General features: G+C 37.8%; 1 protein-coding gene across 4 annotated transcripts in view; it reads left to right on the top strand.

Annotated features, from left to right (window-relative positions):
• CENPF (centromere protein F) overlaps window positions 1–5,573 on the top strand; it is an 89,148-nt gene extending 83,575 nt beyond the window's left edge. For all 4 annotated transcript variants that reach the window (XM_069066054.1, XM_069066055.1, XM_069066053.1 and 1 more), the window contains one exon: window positions 4,821–5,573. In XM_069066054.1, coding sequence (XP_068922155.1) covers window positions 4,821–5,024 — 204 coding nt within the window. In that variant the 3' untranslated portion in view covers window positions 5,025–5,573. The remainder of the gene's footprint in view (window positions 1–4,820) is intronic.
• The last annotated feature ends 9,530 nt before the right edge of the window (window positions 5,574–15,103 follow it).

Genomic DNA, 15,103 nt, shown 5'->3' with positions numbered 1-15,103 from the left:
AAAAGAATGCTTTATTCTGCACTCTGAGTTCATCAACTCTCCGTCTGAAGTTGAATAGCATCTTTTATCTTGAGTCCATAAGAATTGTTATTGTTCCTTGTATTGATCCAAGTTCTTGGTCTTTCAAAATTAATTATCTTTATAATATTGTTGTTATTGTATAAATTGTTTTATTCGTCCTCATTTCACTTTACATTGACTCATATAATTCTTCCTTGAGTTTTTTGAAATTATCCCCTTTATTTTTTCTAACTGCACAATAATACTCCATTACATTCATATACCAAAATATATTCTGCCATTTCCCAACTAATGGGTGCCCCTTTTGTTTTCATTTCTTTGCCCCTGCAAAAAGAGATGGTAACATTTTATAAACAACAAATCTCCAAAGTAGTTACTGTGTCCTTACTGCCTTCTCCAGATTTACCAGGTATCTCTAAACTGTCAAATCCAGTGGTCATTTTCCAATCCTGTTATATTCTTGACCTCTAGGCAGCGTTTGACACTGTCGATTGCCTTCTCTGCCTGGTTAATTTTGCCTCTCTAGGTTTTAGTGACACTGCTCCCTCCTGGTTCCCTCCTCTATCTGTCTCATCACTTCTCAGTTTCCTTTGAGATTCCTCATTAGTGTCTTGATTACTAACCATGATGTTCCCTAAGACTGTCATGGACCTTCTTTTCTCTTCACTCTGTAATTTTTCATGTGCTGATCTTTCTAGCTCCCATGAGTGCAGTTTTATCATGTTCTGCAGATGATCTCTCTCTAGTGTCACTACTACCCCTTTTTGGAGATCTCAATTTAGATGCCCTATCACCATCTCAGATTAAAAGGTCCAAAACAGAACTTCCCTGTCTTTTCTCCGTATCTCCCTTTTCCCCCACCAGCTTCCATATTACTATCAAGTGTGTCGACATACCCAAGATTCACAACCTCGATATTATAATACCTTGACTTCCTTGTTCTTACTCCATATATTCAGTCAGTTGCCAAATTTTGTCATTTCTGTCTCCATATATATCTCTTTATATTTACAGCCATTATTTTAATTATCATTTAACCATCCTCACTTTTCATCTGGACAATTAGAATTGCCTGGTAATTGTTTTCCCTTATCTCAAATCTCACCCCTGTCCACTCCCATCCTTCATTCCACTGCCAAGGTGATTTTTCTAGAGCAGTTTGGTAGTGTAGTAGGTAGAGTACTGGGCTTGGAAGTAGGAAGACTTGAGTCTGAATCCTGCCTCAGAGATTTAATAGTTACACGACCAGTGCAAGTCACTTAATGTCTGTTTGATGATTCTCTGTTTCCTCATTTTACAAATGAGAATAATTAACACCTACCTCCCAGGGTTGTTGTGAAGATCAAATTGAAACCATTTTGCAAACTTTAAAGTGCTATATAAAGGTTAGCTATTCTTATGATAGTGTAGGTCCACTCCATGAACTCCCAGTGGCGTTTTACCTTGAGATTCAAATAGCATGGCCCTTTGGCATTTAGAGCTCTTTATAATGTGGTGTTTTCTTACCTTGTTGGTTTTCTTACAGTTTACTAACTGTAAGGGGGAACTGTAGGGGGAACCCTGTGTTCTCTGATCCACTGATGTTGGCTTAGCCGTGCAATCTTCCTATTCACCCAAGCTCGTGACTTAGGGATCATCTCTAACTCCTCTTCCTCTCACCTCTTAAATCCAGTCTTTTTGCCAAATTATATTCTATCTTTGTAACATCTCTAGTGTACGACCCCTCAGACACTATCCCCACCCTGGTGCTAACCTATATCACTTCATCCTTTGAATATTGTAATAGCCTGCTGATTGGTCTCCTTGCTTTCTATCTCCCCACCATCTTCCACTCAAAGTGATCTTCCTAAAAGTCTGATCGTGTCGCTCGCCTACTCAGTAAACTTGAATGCTTCCCTATCACCTCCAGGAACAAATATAGAATCTTTTGACTTTAGAAGCTCTTCATAACCTAGCCCCTTCCTACCCTTCCAGTCTTCTTACTCTCCTCTTCACAATGTATAAGGCAGTGACAATGGCCTCTTTGGTACAAGATACTCCATCTCTTGACTGGTCATTTTCACTGGCTGTCCTTGAATGCACTCCCTCTTCATATAGCTTCCCTGCCTTGTTTCCAGCTTCTGCTCAAATCCTTTCTCCTGTAAGAAGCCTTTCCTGGTGGCCCTTTAAAGCCAGCGTCTTCTCACCTGGTTATCCAATTTATCCCGTCTGTGTCTTGTTTGAACATAGTTGTTGGCAGGTTTCTCCCCCTTAAGAGAGTAAGCTTCTTGAGGACAGGTAATTTCTTTGTATCCCTGACACAGTGCAGGGCACATTGGAGGCACTTCAGAAATGCTTCTTGATTCCTTCAAGACTAATCTCATATTCCACCTTCAGTAGGAGGCCTTTCCCAGTTTCCTGCCCACTGGTACCTTCCCTTCTCTGGTTCACGGTCTAACTGTATATATACTTAAATGTTTCTGGTTATTTTCATGTCTCTCTGCTAATTCCTCACTTCCATGTCTGTGATGTAAAATTCTTGAGACCGTGTACTTATTTTTTCCTGCCCTCTTTTTAACCTTAGTACTTTGCACAGTTTCTGGTACATTATAAACCCATAATATAAATGTTTGTTATTGACTAAATACTTCAAGCTAATATCAAGTTGTCACTTGAATTTGTTACTAATCTTTCTCATAATATTGTGTGTGTGTATACATCTGTATTTAAATGTATATATCTGTGTATGAGTGTATACATCAGAAATAGCATAACCCTGTGAAAAATGGCCATATGGTATTTTTCTCTTTTCATGTGTGTTATCATAGACCTGATGGCAAAGTTAATTTTAATATGACTTCTAGGGTTTGCTGTCTAAGAAAAAAAAAAGCTTTGCACACTAGGGGGCATTCAGTCCATATTATTTTCTTTTCCAGCTGTCCAAGAATTAATAACTGGTTGCAACAGATTTACTGCCGAGTGAATTAGATAGGTAGAGATTATTTGGTTTATGCTTTTGTATCCCCAGTACTTGGCTTCACCGGGCGTTTTATTTTTTTGTTTGTTTGTTTTATTTAGTAAGTTTTGTTGTTGAATTGAATTGAAAATTTGAAGTGGAAAATGCAAATTTGACAAGGCATCCTTTTGAAAGTGGACTTTAAAAAAATACCTTGATTGAACTTAAACTTGCTTTTAGCTCCTACCTAGTCATTTTAAAAAACATTGCTGAATGCTTGCCTCTGACAATGGGATGTACAACAAAGTTTAAAAATACTTTAGTATCTATTCTTTAAATAGCCATCAAAATATAGTGATAGTTTAGAAATTGGCTATTCTTGGCTTTCTGTTTAATTTTGTGACTAACTTGATAAATGAGAGAATTGCTCAGTTCAAGTTAATTAAGTAAGAAGTGAAATACTGAGTTTGTGGTATAAGCTAAGTCTAGCAGCTCTTAGATGATCAAGGATGGGCTATGTTTTTTCAATTCAAGTTCAGAAATGAGGGGTTTTTCTCTCTTCCTCTCATGGGCCAATGATACTATGTTTGTGAGAGAGAATAATTGATTGAAAGGGAGCTTAGAGGTCATCTAGTCCAACCCCCTCATTTTACTGTTGAGAAAACTGAGGCCCACCAAAGGAGGTATCTTTGACAAGATCACACAGGTAGTGTCAGAACCAGAAATTTGAATCTAGATCCTCTGAGTCCAAATTCAGTGCACTTGCCACTGTACCATACTGCCTCAACCAAGGTGACTTTAAAAAAAACTGTCATCACTTAATACTTTTTAAAAGTATGAATTAGTGGAATTTCTTTTCTTTTAACTTTACATGAACTATATAGTTTATGCCCTATCTGTTTTAAAAACTGGCTGTAGTTGTACAGCAGAGGAAGATTTTTAAATTATTTGATCTTTGGCTTGATTTGTCATAAACTGTGTGTAAATCATACTTCATTAGTACCCCACCATGTTGAAAGCACATAGGCTAAGGAGTAGCCTTTTTCTTTTGCGTTCAACTTCAAACATGTATAGCTATTATTTGATATTATTCCTTTTTCTTTCTCATCATAAGATCCATAAATAGCCCTAATTCTTTCCATCTAATGCCTCTTTCCCTCTCATCTATCAAACAATTCTTATCAGTTCTCAGCTTTATATTAGACTAGAAATTCTGTGACGACAGAGTGACATGTCTTATCTAAACTCTTACTTGCAAACCTAAGCATGTTAAATGTTTAAATTGAATTTTAAGAAGCAAATTCTAATTTAGTACATCAGGGAGAAGTTATGTTGCTGAGAATTGTCATCAGACCAGCTGTCTCTCTGCCAATGTTTCATCAAATATCTTAATAAACAACAAATGAAAGACATTATGCATTTCTTTACCTTTTCTATACTTTAAAAAAATATGTACTTTGACATCAGGTGTCATGTCTTTTGTGTATTCTTTGTAAATCACTGAAAAGAATTATTAGAGTTTTGAGTTTAAATATATTCTAATCAGCATTGGATACTGGAAACAACACTGGATTGGGAGTCAAGCATTCCAAGTGTCATACTGACTTGCAGAGAAAGGCAGGATTTAAACTCAGATGAAATCAGTTGACTCCTAAGTCCTGGTCTGTTCCCATTACTATGCTGTTTTCTCCATTATACTATACTTTTCTCCTCATTTGTTTTCTGATAAATAAACAGCCACACACACAGTTTCTACATAGAAAACCTCTGACAGTCTAAAGTGATTTGTGATGTTTTGTTCTTAATTTTGCTTGTTTGTAGTCATTAAAGCCAGCTTATTAAAACAAATATATTTCTATTGTAGGCAAAAGATGTTCATCAGCACCAAGTGGAATCACTTGTGACAGTCCCAGAACCTACCACAAGATCTTCTCTTTCTGCAAATAATCTTTCAAAAAAGACTTCTGCTGACATCCCTAAAGAGAGCATGAGAACCAGGCAAATTAGACATTCCCTGAGGAAACAGGCTTTAACTAAACAAAGCGAAGAAAATTGTAAAGTTCAATAAGTTAAGAGATTGCTACAATGTATCAGTGCTATACAAGCTAGGAAACTTTTTTTACACAGCCTCCCATAGAGGTTTTTGTTTAGTAATTCTTGCAGTTGTTGAATCTGTGTGTGTGTGTGTGTGTGTGTGTGTGTGTGTTTAGATGGGAAAAATTAGAACAAGAACGATTGTTTTGCCTTTGCATATTATTCTCATTGTTGTTCTGCCATGTACAGTAATGCAAATAGACCTATATAAAGTTATGTGGGGAAAGTTGTAGAATATTTTAATTAAATAGGGAATGATGCACTAAATCTACAAAACACATCTTGTTATATTCATTAAAATGACTAATAGTGCCAAAAATGTATATAGTTTTAGTCTATATCAGGAGATATATGACAGATTTTGAGCAAGAAATTGTAATGTCATATGTCCACTTGAATAAAAAGAAACCATGTATTTTAGGAGTAAATAAAAGATATGTATAGTTTGTTTATAGTAATATGATTTTGAAGTGTCTGTAGCTAACGTAAATGATTAAAAATAAAAATATATTACTTGTGGAAATATGTAATTCATTCTGTTGACTGGTGGTGTTGGAAGTAGAGAAGTATGACAGAGAATGCTTAGAAATCCTGTTATTATTCAGATAATTGATACAGTGATTATGTAAAGGTCAATCTCTAAGAAAAAAAAACCCAAATTGGTTTTCATTAAGATAAGTATTAAGATAAGGGTGGTTGACATTGTCAGAGGCCAACAGAAAAGTCAGGAAGGATAAGAGAAAACCATTAGATTTAGTATTTAGTCGATCAATAGACATTAAGTACCTAGAATGAGTCAGGCACTGCTAGGTCCTGGGAATATGAATAGGAGAGACAAGCAAACATATGTGCAAGCAAGGTATGTACAGAATAAATAAAAAGGTACCAGAAAGCTTCCTGTAGAAGATGGGATTTTAGTTGGGACTTGAAGAAAGCTAGAAGGAGGAGATGGAAATTGAGAGCATTTCAGGCACAGCCATGGAAAATACCTCCAGCTATGAGGTATCTTGTTCATGGAAAACCAAGAAGGTTGCCACTACTGGATCAAAGATGGAAGGCATTAAGGAATTTTTGGAAAGAGTAGTTTTCAGTGCAATGATGTAGTTGAAAGCCAGACTGCAGAGATTTAAGGGAGTGAGGAAAGGAAGTAAATGTATCAATTGTAGATAGCTTTCTTTATTAGCTAGGAAGGGAGAAGAGATAAAATACAATAACAGGGATGGATGGATGGATCAAGTTAGGGCTTTTGAAGGATGGAGGAAGAGATGGGCATACTTATAGGCAGGAGGGAAGTATTAGTAGATGGAGAAATTGGAGAAAAGAGGACAGCTGATGAGAGGTGGAAATAAGCTGGAGGAGAAAGGATGGAAGGGCACTGCTGGTTTACCTTGACAGGATATAAGGTTTCTTCTTTATGAGAAACAGATGAAGAAGGTAGTTGGAGAAGGCATCTAGAAAATGCAAGATGAAGAGGGGGCTTTTGACTAATGACCTCAATATTTTTCAGTGAAATAGGAAGCAAGGCTCTCAGCTGAGAGGGTAAAGGTCAGGACAGCCATGGGAATCTTGGGGGAAGAAAAGGTGTGGATTTCAGGTTTCAGTTGCAGGTTTGTGGAAGGATTGCCCAGTTGAGACTATGGAACACATTTGTAGGAGGTCCAGTCAGCACAGTTTCATTATTTTCCTTTAGCAGTGTGTATAGGAGCAATGATGGAAGTAATACAAGATAAGATCTTCAATAGGATAAAGGGGTAAAGGACTCAGGAGAAGACAGTATGGAAATGGAACTGATACTCCAAAGAATCAAGATGGGAAAGGGAAAGGAGTAGTTAATATAGGGGTGGTGACCTGGGAAAGAACTGAAGGGTAGAGGGATTGAAAGTCATAGTAAGGACAAAGTAGGTTTGGGAGTTGGAAGGTAGAAGAGGTGGAATGAATGATAACAGATTATAATTATGATCAGATAAATTTCAAAGTTCACAAATGTGGAAATGAGACATTTTGGGGTGATGGGAAAAGATGATTATGACCACCTCTGCAACTGAGGTGGGGGTGGAAGTCGTGGGAAAAGAAGCTGAGGAACTGGGAAGTTAGAATACTTGATGGAATATCAGTATGTATATTGAAGTCCCCCAGTATGAGGGCAGGAGTTGGACAGGACAGAAAGATAGGGAGGAAGGAGGATCTCCTGAAGTTTGATAGACAACAGCCACCAGAATCTTAATTGGGTCATTACAAGAATTTGATATGAATCTCAAAGGAAGTGAAGTTAGTGAGTGTGGTAGAAGGAGAACTTAGAAGTGGCAATAGGGAACAAGTAGAATTCCATTCCTCCCAGCATGATCAGAGATTTGGAGGGTATGAATTAATATGCAATAACTGCTGGAAAACGTAGCCAGGAAAACTCATCAGGAGGATCTCTTGTAAATGTAAGATGAAAGATAAAGTTTTAAGATGAAATTTTATTTGTTACCTATGGAACAGTCAGGTATTCCCGAGAACTCTGTAGAAGAGGCACGTAGCTTTACAGTAAAACCTTAGAAGTTTTGGGTTGGGGGAGATAAGAGTAGATGAACAATCAAGTGGGGTGCCAAGAACCAGGGTTTGAACAATGACAGCTGGGGTTTGGGAATCACAGATGGATAGAAGGAATGATGAGGTGGTAGTATATATTCATCATTAAGGAATAAGTCCTGTTGGGTTAATGTATAAAACATTGTCTATTCAGGTTCAGTCTGGGGCTGGAATTGTCCCTGGGTAACTGGCAGTTGTGTGTAGCTGGAAATGGGGAGAGGGGGTTTCCTAATCATAAGCAACTTGGCTGCTGTGCAAACTGAGCGTCCAAAGAGAGTGCTTGGAGCCTGGAGCATGTTAGGCAAGCTGATTACTGTAGAGCTCAGACAACCAGAGAGTGTCAATCTCTGCTAGGCAAACTGGAAAAAAATATGGATATCAATATTGAAATATATATATATATATGTGTGTGTGTATCACATATTCCTATATAGATAGATGATAGCTAGCTAGATGACATGCATATTTATATCTATCCTATCTATCTTTTGATGAAGTGAACCTCAAAGGAGAGAATCACTAAAAATGAGGAATAACAGTCTTACTCCCTTTCTGGCTGTATGTGTGTGTGTGTGTGTGTGTGTGTAAGGTTGAGAGGAGATATATCCAGTACTTGAGAAGGTGGCCAGAGATGCAGTGTTTTCTGAAGAGATCTAGGCTTTCATGATTACAAGGAAGAATGAAAAGAAGACATTAAATATAAAGGACAGTTATACAATATGCAGATAGAGGTCTATATAAAGTACAGTGGAAGGGAAGAATAGGGTGGAGTAGGAACCAGGGAGGAATAGGGTTGATTTGGATAGGTATGAGAGTCCTTAGTGGTGAACAGAGATAGAAGCTTCAGACTTAAGTCTGATTCCAAATGGAGCCATTGGTGGGAGGACAGAATGGGATAAGGCTGAATTGGGGGCTAATTATAGAGGGTTGGAATGTGGGTTGATCTATTCACCCACTGAAAGTGACATACTAGTTTCCCTAATTTTTTTTTTCCTTTCTAATTGTTTGAGGGGTAGAACATCCTACATATATATATATATATCCCTCAAGGTCAACATCTGATCATGGGTATGTGGAACAGTAGTGATATATGGTTCCAGAGAAGGAAGGCCATCACTCATTCAGCTGGTATAGTGATACAGTGAATGGAAGAATTCACTATATTTACTAGTAGTTAATTCTTAAATACCTGAAATACTTGGATCTTGTCTTGGGAATGACACCAAAAGGAAAGTCGGGCAAATCATTTGTTGCCTCTTTGAAAAACAATGAAGACTCTGAATATGTCTCTCAGTGTCATTCTTTCCAAGAATTGTTCATAATATTACTTAAAGATTTAAATATGCTTTGGACAACCCCAAAATTTAATCCTTTCTTCTCGCTTTTCAAATTGCCAAATCTGGAAAAAGAAAATCAAACTATTGTTAAGAATTCATTGAGTATCCACTGTAGGCAGAACATTGTATGACTTGGCACTGTGGAAGAAAGGATGGCAAAGCAAAAAAACCACACACAAGCCTGCCTTAAAGGATTTTATAGTCTGATGAAGAAAACAAAAAACTTTATTCATTAAATATTTTCAGATTTCAAATATATTGTATTGGCAAAACAAATTGGTTGCAAAATGTATAGTGCATACTGAGGGAACCATCAGTAAAATTGTTAGGTGGGAATTAGTTAAGGAATAATAGTAAAAGAAGTTGTTTAGAATGCTAACATTTTTTTTCTAAAATTTTTCTTCTCATTTTTCTTCATGCTTTTTGATTTTATGTGAATACCTTTCCATAGCTCTTTCAACGTTGGCAAAGATGACAACAGATGGAACCAGTCAATTTTCTGGGTGTGAGTTGAACAAAGCAGGGTTGTTTTATTTTGAAAACAGAATCTTTTTCTGTTGTTTTCATATTGCTATTAAAAAACCCCCAACAACTATATCTCTCCTTTCCCTACCTCCTGAGCTATCTGTTGTAACAAGGAAGAAAAAATGTAGAGGATAAAAGCAGTTCAGCAAAATTAAAAGCCTTATGTAGTGTTCACACTCAGTCCCAGATCTATCTTTGCAAAGTGGGGGAGGGTTGTGTTTTCTCATCTTTTCTCCTTGGTCAAACTAGATCCTTAAAATTACTCAGCATTCACCTTGTAAACATAGCTTCAGGGAGCATTTCAGAAACCAATTTACAGCCCTACCAACAGCTTATCAATGTGCCTGTCTTCCAAAGGTCCCTCCCAAGTTGACTATTTACATCTTTTGTGTTCTTTGCCAATTTGTTTGGTATGAGATAAGATCTCAGTTATTTTAATCTGCAGTTCTCTTATCTCTGCTTCAAATATCTCTGATTAAGGTCTTATATGTGAGATATAGAGTTAGTTGATATAAATATATGAAATCAAGAGCCATTCCTCAGTGGATAAACCATCCAAAGACACGGACAGACAGTTCTCAAAAGAACTGCAAACTATCAATAACCACAAGAGAGATTACTCCAAATCATTAATACAAGAAGAGTTAGGGACTAGACCTCTGATTTAATTGGTAGAAGAGTTGAGAGAACTCTTTCTTCTAATGCAGTTTATCTTCTCAACAACTGGAGAGCTACCTAGAACAGTGAGGAGAGGTTAAGTGACTCAGGGCGTTTTCATTGATGAACCTGGAATGCTCTCCCTTCTCATCTGCATTTCCTCACTTCTAGGCTCCCCATAAGTCCCAGCCAAAATCCCACCTTCTACAGGAAGCCTTTCCTGATTACCTCATAATTCTAGTGCCTTTCTTCTGTTTATTATTTCTATCCTGTACATATTTTGTTTGTACTTTTATCTGCATGTTATCTTCCCCATTAAACTGTGAGTACCTTTGAGAACAGGGATTATCTTGTCTTTCCTTGTGTAAGGGAGTTAGTACCCATTACATTATGTAATGGGGTAAGTTCCCTTACATTTGTATCCCCAGCACTTAGAATAGTCCCTGGTGCACAGTAGGTGCTTAATAAAATGTTTATTTACTGACTAGCATTTGAACTCTCTCTTGAAGGATGAGTAAAATTTCTAAAGGGAGGTTGGAGGAAGGCTTTCCAGCAGGATTAAAAATGCAAAGGTGGTTATGGGGTAATCAGGAAACAGTAACTTTGATTTAAGTGTAGGATGGGTAGAGAGAAATCAGTAAAGTTTAAAAAGATTGAAGAAAGATTATGGCAGAACTTGAATGTTAGGTTAAATCTGAATTTTATTAGGATGCAATAGGAAATCAGGGAACTGTTTTGAATAGACAAGTAACATGATTAGAGGTGTGTTTTATGAAGATGAATCTGGTAGTGGGTATGAAGTATGGCTTAGATGCAGGAGAGTGGAAAATTTGGGGTGAGACAAATTAGGAGTCTGTTACAATATGGGTGAGAACCAAAGAGGGTCTAGATTAGAGTGGTGAAAGTGGGAGGGAATGGAAAGGGTGGGATGAATGGGAGGAGGTTATGGTAGGAGATTTTACCACTGAATGGATTTGGTGGATTGAGAGGAAAAGAAAACAAAGATGTACGAATTTCTAAGATTTTTCCCTATCTACAAGATCATTTCACCATTTCTCTGCTTGACTAAATTCCGTTATTCCTTAAAGAGGTGAATCAGCTCCTACCTTCACCATGATGCCTTTCTAACTACCCTCGATTGGTTCTTCAGTCATGTCCAACTCTTTCTGATCCCATTTGGGTTTTTTTTTTTTTTTTTGCAAAAAATACTTCAATAGTTTGCTATTTCCTTATCCAGATCATTTTACAGATGAAGAAATGGAAGCAAACAATGTTAAAATGACTTACCTAAGGTCATATAGCTAGTAACTGTCTGAGACCTGATTTGAACTCAGATCTTTCTTCAGGTTTGGTACTGTATCCATTATGCCATCTAGCTGCCCAGACTTTAATGATCACTAAATTTAAAAGCTAGAATACTATTTGTTTGTACCCCTAATTTGACCCTAATATATACACCTCCTACCTTTTTATGTACATCAATCTTATGCATATTTTATCCTTTTAATGTGTGTTTTCTATTTCTTCAGGTAGATTTCTATCTCCAGGTAGATTCTAAGCCCATAAGGACAGGAGTCTTGTTTCATTCATCTTTGTGTGTCTTGTATAAACTGCTCCATTTTAAGGGAGATTGAATTATTGAATCTTATTTCCCCCAACAGGAGGTAAACTCTCTTCCATCATTTTTTTTTTTAAAAGCAATCGGGGTTAAGTAACTTGCTCAAGGTTACATGGCCAATTATTTCTGGGTGTGGTGCTAAGTATCTGCACCCGGATTTGATCCCCAGGTCATCCCCGACACTGGAGCCGGTGCTCTTACTCCCTGAGCCACCTGGCTTCCCCTAAGCAATTGGGGTTAAATAACTTGTTCAATGTTACATGGGCAGGTGTTTCTGGGTGGGTGCTAAGTGTCAGAGCCGGATTCGATCCCCAGGTCGTCCCGACACTGGAGCCAGTGCTCTTACTCACTGTGCTACCTGGCTGCCCCTCTTCCATCATTTTTGCATGTGATTCCCTAGCATCTAGTGCAATGCCTGCCATAATAAGTGATTAATAAATGCTTATTGATTGGTTGGTTGGTTGAATTTTCTCAGTGCATAAGGACATCAAGTTGACACTGCAGAGTTGTTTATCCTTGGTCTTCCAGCATGTCAGTGGTAGTGAGGCATTTGCCTCATGCACACAAAACTGGGGGGCACAGAAAATTCCAATCCCACCACACCATTAGGATACAAAGGCATATTTTGCACTCTTGCCTCAAGCACAAAGTTAGCTATTTATTGTGTTGGTCAGAGGTAAATTTGACTTATTTGTGGTAAGAACAAAACTAAATGTATCTCGGTTACAATTCTTTTCCCTTCTCATTGCTTCAAACTTGGGAGTAGGTAAAAACCATATGTTTACAAGGTATAACCCCAGAATCCCCAAAAGATATTTTTCGTTATATCACAATACAGTAGACAGAAATACACTCATCCTCCCACCCTCAAGGGAACTATTTGCCTGCCATCTAAGCCAGCAAACTGCAAAAAAATAAAAAAGGTTGAATTTATTTAGTATTTATTTTCCCTCAGTTACAAGTAAAAACAATTTTTAACATTCATTTTAACAACTTTGAGTGCCAAATTCTCTCCTTTCCACCATCCTGCTTCCCCCATTGAGAAGGCAAGCTTCTTCCAGAAAAGGTCATGAGATGAAGGACAGGAGAATAGAGAAGGCTTTGAGCTGAATAAGAAAGGAGAAGGAAGTTATTTATAAAGGTGATTCTGTGAGATCTGTACAGAAGGTCAGAGATTGAATCTGGGGAGGAATATGTGAAATAGAACAGTCTGTAGTAGGTCCCAATTCTACTTTCACTCTTGCAAGGTAAGATTTTAGGAGAAAAGACCTGGAAGACGACCTGGATGTCAGGGTAGGAGGAAGCAGTGCAGCCTAGTGCAGCCTCACCACTTCATGACTCAGCCCTCAGCACAGGGCTTGTAGCGCTGGAAGGCAGATTTCTCCCATCCCAATTCATTCCTTGGCGAGGGTATCTGGGACTCAGGCCCCAGGAGAATAACAGGGCTGCAGCTTCGTTGCTCTGAACTCAATCCCTTGAGAAGGAATCGGAGACGTGGATCTCAGCCCCTTGGTGTAGGGTTTGTTGATTTATCTCTAACCTGGGAGAGAAGACCACTGACAGTCCCAGGGCAAGGAATAGGGCCTTTATATAGTTGCTTTAGGTTTTCATGACATTACTTTCTCTTGGTTCTCCCCCTACCTATCTGACTAGTACTCGGTTTCCTCGGTTGTTCCCTATGCCTAGAATGCTTTCCCATCTCCATCTCCTGGCTTCCTGGCCTTCTTCAAGTCCCACTTAAAACCCCTCCTTCTACAGGAATCTTTTCTTGATTCCTCTTAATTATAGTGTTTCCCCTTTATGATTTCCAATTTATCCTGTACATGGCCTATTTTTACATTGTTGTTTACTTGTTGTCTCCCCATTTGACTGAATTTCTTTTGTTTCTTTCTATCCCCAGCACTTAGCACAGTGCTTGGCACAGAGAAAGCACCTGATAACATTTATCAGTTGACTGGCAAAGAAAAAACCCCAGCCTGAATCTGGATCTCCCAGCATGACTGTGATTTTTCCTTCATGCTGTAAATTTTGTGTCTTTTGTCAGACAGAGCTTCATAGTACTTCCCATTCCTTCTTATGTTTGCCATTGTGGGATTGACATTAATTAGGCAACACTATGTACTAATTCAGTTCAATTCAATTAATCAAATATTTGTTGAACTTGTACTATAGCTAGGTGGCTCAGTGCATAGAGTGCAGGCTGGGAGTATAGAAGACTCATCTTCCTGACTTCAAATTCAGCCTGACATTCACTAGATGTGTGACCCTAGGCAAGTCATTTAACCCTGTTTGCCTCAATTCCCCCATCTGGAAAATGAGTTGGAGAAGGAAGTGGAAAATCACTCAAGTATCTCTGCCAAAAAAAATACCACAAACAAACCCAAGTGGGGTCATGAAGATGACAGAAAATGACTAAACAATTCTGGTTCTAGAATATCAGGGCAGTTTTCCCTGAAAATTTCTTGAAAGATGATGTCTAGGCTCTTTTTTTTTTAATCATGGCTTTCATGTAGTTCAATAATTTTAAAATTATCTCTCCTGAATCTATTTCCCAGGTCCATTGTTTTTCCAATGAAATATTTCACATTGTCTTCTATTTTTTTTTCATTCTTTTGTTTTTGTTTTATTACTTCTTGGTTTCCCATAAAATCTTTAGTTTCTCTTTGCTCCATTCTAATTTTTAAGCAATTATTTTCTTCAATGAGCTTTTGGACCTTTTTTTTCCCATTTGATCAATTCTGTTTTTTAAGGCATTCTTCTCATTGACTTTTTGGGCCTCTAGACCATTTGGTCAAGCCTATTTTTCAAGGTGTTATTTTTTCAATATATTTTTGTGTGTCCACCAAACTACTGACTTATTTCTAATGATTTTCTTGCTTCACTTCATTTCTTTTCCCAATTTTTCCTCTACCTCTCTTACTCAATTTTCAGAATCCTTTTTGAGATATTCCATGACCTGAGATCAATTCATATTTTTCTTGAAGGCTTTGGATATAGGAGTTTTGACTTTGCTATTTTCTTCTGAGTGTGTGTTTTGATCTACCTTGTCACCATAATAACTTTCCATAGTCAGAGTTTTTTCCTCTGAGTTTGCTTGCTCATTTTTCCAGCCTATTACTAGACTTTTAACTGGACACTGACCTAAGCTTCAGGGGTTTTGTGAAACTGTTTTCAGAGATACTCCCAGGGCCCTGGAAGTTTTCAGTTCTTCCAAGGTGGTATGATCTAAGGAGAGGTATTTCCTCTTCTTCTAGACTCTGCTCCGGTGTGTGAGAGACCACATACACTCTTTTCTGCCCTGGAACTGTGAGGAGGGTCCCACCTCCACTGTGGCTGCAAGCT

Source organism: Petaurus breviceps, unplaced genomic scaffold (genome assembly GCF_028583685.1).
Source record: "Petaurus breviceps papuanus isolate PSGF00001 unplaced genomic scaffold, PetGlider_PUasm1.0 90702, whole genome shotgun sequence".
Classification (NCBI taxonomy): domain Eukaryota; kingdom Metazoa; phylum Chordata; class Mammalia; order Diprotodontia; family Petauridae; genus Petaurus; species Petaurus breviceps.
The sequence above is the reverse complement of the archived record's forward strand: the minus strand, read 5'-3'. Positions and strand labels throughout refer to the sequence as shown.